A 10,827-nucleotide genomic window follows, 5' to 3' on the forward strand; every position below is an offset into this window, starting at 1 on the left:
GAAGAGGAAGACAACTCAAGAACAAGAATTTCGAATTTTATCCGCTAGAACTGTGGAGGATATGCAACACTGCGTAACAGTACAACGGGAAGCACGAGTTTCAGTCACCAGTTCCTGTGGAATAATTTTTTTTTTTTCTGTAGAAAATTGTTATCTCGTGAGTGATGCAATTAATTAAATTAGCATTGTTCCATTCGGGTGGATTCAAACCTCAGCCAGTTCCGACTTCAAAGTCTTTCAACCAGCAATCATTTTTTTAGCGATCAGAACCATGATAGCGGTTCATAGGTTACAAGCAAACTGCGAGTTGTTCTTTTTTAACCGTTTGCATTTTTGATTCGTACTTTTAACGCGTGGGTGGTTTCTATTTCACTCAACCCTCCTCTGCACGAATCTTACACTTACTTCTTATTATCAGTGGCCTTGGCTAGTTGTTTGAGATGCTTGGCTCCGAGGTTGTACGATTGCCCGATTCCTTACAGTGAACGAAATGTTTAGCTTCTTCAGAATGGTTGAAATACAAATCATTATTCCATTTTCTAGAGAGCGCGATCAAGTTTAAATAGTGTTCGAATACCTCTTTGTTAGGAAAAGAATCATTATCATTCTTTTGAAAGGTATGACACATGATTACAGCAAAAGAAAGAGAAAATCACAAGCGTCAAGTTCTAAGATGTCTTAACACCATTCCTATTAAACATTCATCCGTATGGGTCGGCTTTAAAAAAATTTTTCTTGGCACGGCCATGAAAGAGGGAGAAAAGTTTTTTCTCTAGATCGAAAGCGGTGAAGTTCCCTTGAAGGAACTCGCTCAACCACAAGGAATAATCTTTTGACGACCCTAGGCCTGTTCAAGCTTCACTTTAATTGCACATGTTCAGAGCATAGAAAATATTAACTTCCTGTTCGTCAAAACTAACTGAGTCAGCTCCCAATGACTGAAACCTTACGCTTACTCGAACCAATATTGGTTTTCCACCATGCATTAACTTTAATTTCAACGTCGGTTTCTCAAATCATTGATGACTCGAACTTCCGCCGGATTTCGTTTCCCTCGTTAAGGTCATTTTTTTTTTCATAAAACTCTACTATCGAAAAGTCGAACCAAGTTTGTCACAACGACGGAATGACAAATTTAGAGTGCTGCTGTCCAACTCCTTGATTTAATTCAAACAATCGTGTATCCTATCTTTTTGTTTCTCTGGTATTATACGAAGAGATATTTACTGAATTATTTAGTTACTATTTTAGTGATTTGTGTATTTATAGTTTTAGTTAAGACTCATTGAATTTGAAGTCCGAAGATATTAATTTTGGGTATATATCCTATCGCCTAGAGTTTCCTAATTGTAACTGTCTTGTCTAACTTCCAGAAGAGGATAAGGTTAGTTCCTTTAACCCACACTTTAGTTCTTGCGTGTTTTGGCCTTATCAGACAAATATTGATTGTTTACTGAATCGGAAGCATTGAAAATGCTGTTGTTCATTTGTGAGATCATTCTTGTAAAAGTTTTGTGGTTGGTGTTCTAACAACAAATGTTCAATCTTCCAAAATGAAGTGGCCAGCGTTCCCACCAATGGTGAATGTAAAAGCGGGTACTGTGGATTTCGCATTAAGAGAGTGTAACCGATAAGAGTTGCTCAGAGTTTGTAAGAATCAATTAGAGTCGATCAATCAGTCGGAGAACAAAGATTTAAGAAGACCGAGAAGGGTAGGTCGAGAGTCCTTACCAGTCTTTCGCTAAGCCTAGTATAAGTTCTGCAGCTAGTTTCCCCTGTCATTGCGACGATTTTAAATAGCAATTTATTCAAATTTCATTAATTTATTAATAAACTCTTTCAATTTTTTATCCTCATTCTTTAATCCTGATTTTTTTTGCCACAGTTGCGTGCAAACATTTCCTCCACTTAACGCCTCCGTGGGAGCACATTCCTGTAAACTTTCTGAGAATAAAGGCGAAATGTGTCACAACATAATTACAAGTCGATATGTTTATGGTGACCAATCAATGTTGGAATTTGGTGAAAGGGAAACTGGGAACTCTCATAGCTTTCTCAAACTGATTGAAATCACGCCAAAATACACGGCTCGTAATGAGAGACTTGTTCTGTCACTACCACTTCCCACAGGGTGGTAAATCTTTAAAGTAACCTGAAAAACGTCGGATTTGACGTAGCTTGTGAGGATATTTGTACTAAGTCGTTTGCAAAAGAGAAATCGATTTAATCAGAGATGCACCGGCCTAAGTATTCGACAACGACATGATAGAATGCTCACGCTCCAAGTTTGATTCTGCAATGGTGGCTTTGCTCCTGAGTGCTTCTAATGGTACGATCTCCCTGGAAGTTGTAACACCAGCATCACCAAATCCTTTACTTGAACAAGTTACCCTCATCATTAACTCATATCCTTTTGAGAATTAATGAACGCTCTGGCTTTCACGAGGTCCTTGTGCTGTGTGCATGTCTATGCGGTGCCTCTGTCCTCTCAGGTAACATTAACGAGCCTCATGGATTTTTTGCGCATAGTTTGGTTTCTCTTCAATGAAAGCGAGAGTTAATTTGCTCAACAGCCAGATGTTACCTATCGTGGGCATTATAAGAAGAGCTCTCTTCCTTAAATGCTCTTCAGTCCGGGGTGTGATTAAAAAGACGCTATTTTTCAGGCTTAAAATTAAGCCTCGTTTTCCGGACTCTTCCTTATTACTTTTCAAAAATAAATCCTTCAGTATGAAGACAAATTAGAGTACGGACTGATGTGAACGACTGATGTGAACATGTCACCTTTTGCCTTATCCTTTCACTGAGTATGGTGGAAAACTGCATAAAGAGTAAAACTTTGATAAACTTGAAGTTCGCTTTGGCGAGCTTTACATGTAATAGATCATTTTCTCCTTGAACGAGAGATATTCTGGCAATGACATCTGCGAAGCAGACAGAATCTTCAGTAGCCTTAGTTGAGGCAAAAGTTAACTTTCTTTGTTTGCTCAGAGTCCTTATACTATTCATTGTTTACATCGAGTTCACATTGTGCAAAAGACGACTGGTCGACAGTTATGGGAGTAGCTAGTTACCATTGGTCTTGAGAGCGAGGTCCTGTCCGAATTGAATCCTGGGACCGCTGGAATTAAATTCGACGATTGTGCGCATTATACTTAAACATAAATGGTACACTAGCCACGAACCACGACCCAGAACCCACTAAAAAACCAGCTGCTTCTGAATAACTCTGCGAAGTCTGTTTTTTTCATCCGAATGCGTCTTTGTGATAGCGATAATTTCGAAGTTTTGTTTGAATATACATTAACTTTTAAGGATGCGAACTTGTTTAACAGAGACGGAACAGTATGGTGGCCCTGGAGGACCATTTTTGTGTGGCTTAACAACAACTAAGCACTTTATTACCAAAATAGAGAAACTATGGACTACAGAAAAAGGATAATTGGTACAGATAATTGTGGCTTACCAGCAACACTAAGTCTAATTGTTTAATAGTGCTCACAACACCAACAAACACCTCATTCACAAGATGATGCATTAATATGTAGCCCTACTTTCTACAAAAAGATGAGAGATCTGACTTAACATTGTTTCAATAATTACTTTCTAGTCTTTTGTGACCAGTGCTGACGAGTGTCTGAAATCTCTACTGTAAAAAAAAAGTTTTGCCAATTTAGGGGTAAAACAGCAAACTGGCCCAGAAATAATTAAGTAACATTTAAAATGTTACTAAAATGAGAAAAAGTTGCACAAAATATGGAAGACAGCGCAGTTTTGCCAATCTTGTGTTAAGAAGCACAAATGGCCCAAAACTTTTGTCGTTTTTTTCTGGTTCAGAAATAATGCTTTTATGGTGATGGCTTGCCTTTGGCAGAATCAACAGTTTTTTATTGAAGAAGATCCAACCTACATTTGTTATGTTTATATCATTTACTAGAAGTTTTTAAGTAGTAACCGGAACTTACTGTTTGTCTATTACGCTTTCATTAACATGTCTACTAAAAAAACTACAATCTAAGGATTTTCACACGAGGGAAACATCGGGCACTAACCATCACAATACACAGATAATCAGTGTTCCTTCTTTGGTGTTGTTTCCTTAAGCCTCAGATTGGGAAGTCTACCGTCATCTCGCCACCGGGAAGACTCGCCACTAGGAAGACTCGCCCCCAAGGCAATCTTGCCACCATCAAGTCTTCCTGGTGGCAAGGTGTCTGAATACCGATTGGGCTCGTATTGCACCACAACGAAGATAATGCAACACTTGGGCCAGGCGAGGACTCTAGGGTAAACACCCAAGTTTTGAGCTCGTAGGAAGACTATGAGGGTCGTCATGTAGTAAAAGCCGAACCCAATGAACACGTGCCATAGAGTGTGTCCAAAGATGACAATGGCGACACTGTGGTTACCATGTTGCACACATACCACCTCATCAAGGATCCAGAAGAGGTACGCCAGTATAACTGAGATGATGGTTTTCCATACCAGATTGAACATTGCTTGTCGCCTCGGGTGTCTTGGCGTTCCTAAGTGGTCCCGTAGGCACCAAATGATCATCAATCCGATTAAAGCGAAAATCCAAATCCCATCAAATGTGATCCAAGAGATCCAAGACTGCTCTAAAGTAATTCCCAAAACATGAGCAAAGAATGGGTAAATAGAGAAGAACATGATCAGCAAGTAGGAGGATATCTTGTAACATAGGTGTTCTTCTTCGGGGATGCAACTCATGTAAACAATGTTGATGGCCTGGAGGAAGTTAAGTTGGACATCAAGGACTCGGTAGAAGCCCTCCCACAAATTCCAATGGAAGCAGCAACTGGATATGCCATAGCCGAACATAGCAGAGTACAGAAACTTGCCTCCTTCGGTTATTCTCGTGGACAGCAACATACCAGAGAGACCAAGAGCAGCGACGAACAAGCATGCAAACATTGGCGGCGGTTCTTTTACAGGACCCATCGGTGCAAACACGCTTGACCAACATGTTCCAATGTGAGGTTTTGTAAAAGTCTGATTGTTGCCCATTTTCTAGGGAAACAATGTTTAGAAGTTTATTATGTGGGGTAAACGTTACCATATAATCGTTGGAAGGTCCATTTTTAGGCTTGGGTAATGTTATTATTCAAGTTTTCCAAGTTTTAACGAGACAGGCTTTTTCTGATAGTATTTCTATTAGAAAATATAGGAAGCATGAAGAACACTCCCAACACAATCAACACGATCGTAGTTGTCTCAGTTATCGCAACCCAACTCCCACTTCACCCCAGACTACGGCATTGACTACACATGCCATGTCCGTAAGTGGAATGGGAACTAGTAATTTCGGGTCATGCATTTAGAGCGAAAAACGTATTGCGCAACTTTCTGCCTTTCCCAACTTATAGGCCGAGGCAACTCCTGCCTCAATGAGGATGGCGAACTGTTATATATATATATATATATATATATATATATATATATATATATATATATATATATGCTTTATTAAATTCTCCTATTGAGGCTTTTCAGAACTTGATTTCAACGTAAAAAATTATATTGGAAGAATAATAATTTATAGTAATATTATAATGCATATGATAATTATATTTAAAAACTATATAAGTACTCCTAAAAAACACTCACAAAAACTAGTTTGAATCTTAGAAAAGAGTGAATACATCTAACGCTCTCGGGCAGATTGTTCCATACTGTAACTGCTCTATACAAGAAACTGCGCCGACCTGCAGATGAACAGTACTTCGGAATCTGCAACAGATTCTTAATTTTGTTGTTGCGGCCGTGAATGTCTGATCTTAAGATAAACCTGTCACTCAAGTACGATGGAGCTAGACCTTTGAGGCACTTAGAAGCCATAGCAGCATCTCTTAATCTTAGCATCTGAAGCGCTTAGAGCCAGTATAACTGTTTCAAAGCCAACGTTATATGATCATGTTTCTTAGTGTTAGTCATAACACGTGCAGCAAAGTTTCCTCTAACATGAGCCTGGCACTAAATACGTTTATCCGCTCTAAAAGACGTGCGCATGACGTAAAAAGGCTGTGACAAGAACCTCGGTTCTTAGAAAAGGCCTTTTATCTGTTGTCTTTTTTTCTATGAAACGCCATCTGAAATTCTTTGTTAATATTTGAGACAACATGTCTTGCCTAATTTCGCTTAAACTTTAGGAACTTTAAGACACGAAAGCCTCTTACGCGCGATTTTCGCTATTCAGAATAGCGGTACACAGTTTCTGACTTCATTTGGAATTCATGAGTCGGAAGATAGATTTGATTTGATCTATCAACGCCTTGCAAAATTTGATAAGCAAAAGTCCATTGTTTAATGGACTCGTTGGTTAAGTCAGAATTAAAATTGACTTCGTGAGCGTCGCACAACAAAATATACTTCCATATCGAGATTTAATTTGATCTATCAACGCTTTGCACAAGTAGGTAAATCTTCCCAACTTTATTTTGTAAGCATAAACAGAATGTTACGCGTACACTAACCATATTTGTAGAGATTAGTATAATGACTCATGACCCATGGTGGCTAAGCCAAGGACCGAGAACTCTTTATTTGCATTATGGAAGGATCCAGATTTTAATATTGATTAAAAGTCTTTGTATAAACGACAGGATTGGAGAATAGCAATATGACGTCTTGTCATTTCACAACAAACAAATTTCTTAAGACTTCCTTTAGGGAGGGGTAAGGAGTGCCTTGTGCAAAACCAAAATTTTTAGGACAAATTTACGGCAAAACCATTTCCACCGTGGTAAATATACAACAGAAAACGCGATCAATTTAAATCTACACAAAAATATACTAAAATACTTGGTATCCACGTCTTAAATATTCCCTCCATACTACCCCCTCTAACGTTCCGTTTGACTGAGATAAATAGACTCCCTAGAACTGGTTCAAAACGTATAAACTTACCAAGAAAGCTGTAGCGTATCACTTCTTTTGGTTTCAATGGCTGCTAATCGAGACCGCCCATTAAAATAATTATTACACGAGATAAAACGTGGTAAAATTTCCTGACTGTAAAGACATCTGTTAAGGACAAAACTCTTCTTTATTCGGTGCACGTCTGTACTTTTTATCCTTGCCATCTAAACTAAATTATCGAATTCATCGAAAAGCGCGGTTTCTCTGCAGATGCAAGTATTTTATTGCGAAACGTGGGTCAGTGCACAAACTACGTTTGCCCCTACGTTTTGCTGCTATTTTTCTAACTGTTTTCTTACTTGTTCGAGAAATTACTGGAGCAATGTTCTGCCCTCTTATTTTTATTGTTGCTTCATTTTACTTTCATGAGTTGAATTATCACACAGATACATTTATTATGAAACGCCTTGTATAAGAGTAAAAATGAATAGAGATCATGGGTAAAGCTGGGAGCATTCCCCTTAAATCCGTTATCAGAAAAGTGTGAGCTCTTTCCGTCTGAAATTGTATGCAAACAAACAAGATATGAGAACAAAACAGATCTTAAAATATTCTTTGCCCTCCAAATGTAAGAGGCCTCGAGGCATGTATCAAGAATAGTTTGGGCATCAAAGGTTTCCTTCACGGGTTTGATTGTGGGAATCAGTAAAGAACATTTCGGTAAAAAAAAATGCTCTTACGATTTACTTACCTTGCTAGTATCTCTTTTCCATACAGTGCCCCCAAAGTTCGTCAAACATGTACAGACATGAAGAGTTTTCTGAACTGCATGAAATGATACAAACGGGAAGAACGTATCATAAATTGTACCATCTGTAATCTGATTAGTTGAATCTTTGACGGTTTCGAGAACGTGACGTTCGTGACACTTAGAATGATGAATCGTTCTGTGATTTGTTTTGTCAAATATTGACTCAGATCAATGGAAGATGCGACTCCTAGTTTTCGTCACGTCCATTACACTAAGTTCAGACGTTTACACGATCATTTGTTGATAAAAGTTTATTTATCACTTCATCCCTGTTGAGCTTGTTTCCCCCCTTAGTAAAAACTGCACTCAGCTATAATTCGGTTTTTTCATTTGGAAAGTCAATCGAACGCGCGTATTTATTGATAGTTTTGCACTCATTCACTTAACACATCAAGAAACGTCGAACAGAAATGGTGAAAAGGTACACGCAATATAAATGAGCTTACGTAAATCGTGCCCTTTGCGAGAAAAGTATGATGAGATTGAAATAATTTGTCGCTGGTTTCCAAGTCTAATAGATTGAATATCAATAAAACACAATGATGATAGGCATTACTTACAATAGGCCTACACAGTTGTTCGACTTGAAATGGCGGCAGGGTGTAATGACCACGCTGTCATATTTAGATTTACCTCTGCTAGGAAACTGTGACCGTGTAGGTTCGTGTATTGTCAGTAGATGAATTTTCAGAATATTTCTCAACATTTACTGTCTGAAGGACAGGAATTAAACCCAGTCTAGTATTGATATTGGTAGAGCAAGACTCGTTGATTAAAATTCTCCGGGTTTGCTGATTCCCTTAGACTGACTCATTACGAATTCAAGTCAATGCTACATTTTCAAATTCTTATTTTGAGCGATTTTCGTCGTTTACTCGAAGAGGACTGAAATCGTGGGTGGCAAGACGACGTGAAAAGATGACGGCGGAGCGAAGGGAGAATGGAAGGGTTTTAAAAAGGAAAGGAAGACAACAAGAACCAGAATTTCGAATTTAATCCGCTAGAACTGTGGAGGATATGCAACACTGCGTAGCCCAACAGTACAATGGAAAGCACGAGTTTCAGTCATCAGTTCCTGCGAAATAGCATCTCTTTTCTTTAAGAAATCGTTATCACATAAGTGAGGCAATGAATTAAATAAGCACTGTTCCATTCGGGTGGATTCAAACCTCAGCCAGTTCCGACTTCAAAGCCTTCCAACCAGCAATCATTTTTTTAGCGAGCAGAACCATGATAGCGGTTCATAGGTTACAAGCAAACTGCGAGTTGTCCTTTTTTGATTCGTGCTTTTAACAAGTTGGGTGGTTTCTATTTCACTCAATCCTCCTCTGCACGGATCGATTTACTTACCTTTCTAGAATCTTTTTTGCCGTACAGTGGTCCCAAGGTTCGTTTGACAACCAAAAAATGTTTCTCGACTGCATGGAGTGAGACAAACAGGAAGAACACAGTTTAAATTGTAACGTCTGTAATCGGATTGGCTGAATCTATAACGGTTGCGTGAACGTGACACTTAGAGGGATGAACCACTCTGTGATTTGATTGGTCAAATTGTGACACAGGGCAGTGGAAGATGCGTTTGCTAATTTTCGTCACGTTCATTACACGAAGTTCTGATGTTTCCGCGATCATCTCTAAAGAGAAGTTTATTTTACACTTCATCCCTCTTGAGCTTGCTACTCCCCCACAGTAAAAATTGCATTCAGCTATAATTCGGTTCCTTAATTATAATTTGGTTTCGATTTCATTCAACCCTCCTGTGCACTGATCTTAACCTCACTTCTTATGGCCAATGGCTGGTTGTTTGAGATGCTCGGCACCGTGGCTGTACGACTGCCCGATTCCTTACAGGAGTGTGCGCAAAGATCAAATAAACAATCAAAATTTAAGAATTTGTTCAAGCTTAGCGTGGGTATATCGAGTTATGGATGCATGCGGGAAGTTTGGAGAACACGAAAAATGCGTAAGAGTAGCTCGAGGCGCAGCCGAGAGCAACTCTAGCTTTTTGAGTGCTCTCCAAACTTCCCAAGTGCATCCACAACTCGATATACGCACAGCTAGAAGCATGAGCAAATTCATTTATAACAGAGTGACAACAAGGATCTGCGCGAAGAAGCCTTTTATTGCGATAGAGACCAAAGTTCTCACAACGCACAAAAAAAAAGTAAACAAACGTCCCTATTGGCTGGTCAAAAACACGCCACATTTTATACTTTGGTTTGAGCGAGGACATTTAAGCCATTTAACCGATAACAGTGAATGAAAAGCAGAAAATCTACGGGGAAAATGGAGAAAATCAAAGCCAGATGAACTCAAATGACACTAAAAAATGTTTTAAAAGTCAAAGACCCGAAGTTATCAAGGGTTTTGATTGTTCAAAATAATGTTTACGCTACCGTGCACGGTACAATTGGAGAAGACAGACTGCAGGAAACTTGCAGTTTTCTCCTGGGCAACCACCACACTGTTATTTGACGAACAGTTAAGGCTGCAGCAGAAGACTCAGATTGGCTGCGAACACTGTATTGCTCACGTCATCTTATTTACGCACGGCCGTGCGTAAATAAAGATTTTGTTCAAGGCGGCTCAATGGGACTTATATAGGGCAAACACGCGCGCTATGTTATAAGAGTTATTAATCAAAATCAGTGTTCTAACAACAAATGTTTAATCTTTTAAGATGACTCGAGCAACATGCCCACCACGCTACCAATAGTGAATATAAAGGTGAGTAATGTGAAGAAAGAATCAATCAGTGTCGTTTTTGTTACAAACAAGTCGGTGAGTAACTGAACTATTAAAGAATTTTAGATCCACGTTTGGTGTGTTCACTGAAAAGGTCAAACCACGGTTAGCAGTTTGTGGTTAGAGCTTAGAAGTAAGAAGGCAAACGGCGAACGTGACCGCTGGAGTCTGGTCACGTAGATCTGGTCAAATCTCGATCATCCTCGATTATCTGACCAATGATAAAAAGCACCCAGGGTGTGTGTCTCAAATGTAGAAACTAATGTATGAAAGGGACGCAAAATGTATTGCTACCAGTAAAGAGAGTAGCAGAACAAAGAAAAACATCAAACTGGATGGCAATAGGTGAATGGACAAACACAATATGAATTGATGTCGTAACTTGCTGTGGG

General features: G+C 39.0%; 1 protein-coding gene across 2 annotated transcripts; it reads right to left on the reverse strand.

Annotated features, from left to right (window-relative positions):
* Positions 1-3,367: 3,367 nt before the first annotated feature.
* Positions 3,368-9,157, reverse strand: LOC149053886 (uncharacterized). Of its 2 annotated transcripts, XM_089197317.1 has the most exons (3): positions 9,041-9,157; positions 7,631-7,704; positions 3,368-5,031 (listed from the first exon to the last, which is right to left on the reverse strand). In XM_089197317.1, the coding sequence occupies exon 3, from the start codon at positions 5,026-5,028 to the stop codon at positions 4,072-4,074; it is 957 nt and encodes a 318-aa protein (XP_089053443.1). In that variant the 5' UTR covers positions 5,029-5,031; positions 7,631-7,704; positions 9,041-9,157; the 3' UTR covers positions 3,368-4,071. The 2 variants fall into 2 exon arrangements, with proteins under 2 accessions (XP_089053443.1, XP_089053449.1); XM_089197323.1 differs by lacking the exon at positions 7,631-7,704 and having other exon boundaries at positions 9,041-9,154.
* Between the last annotated feature and the right edge of the window lie 1,670 nt (positions 9,158-10,827).

Source organism: Pocillopora damicornis, chromosome 1 (genome assembly GCF_964200805.1).
Source record: "Pocillopora damicornis chromosome 1, jaPocDami1.2, whole genome shotgun sequence".
Taxonomy (NCBI): Eukaryota; Metazoa; Cnidaria; class Anthozoa; order Scleractinia; family Pocilloporidae; genus Pocillopora; species Pocillopora damicornis.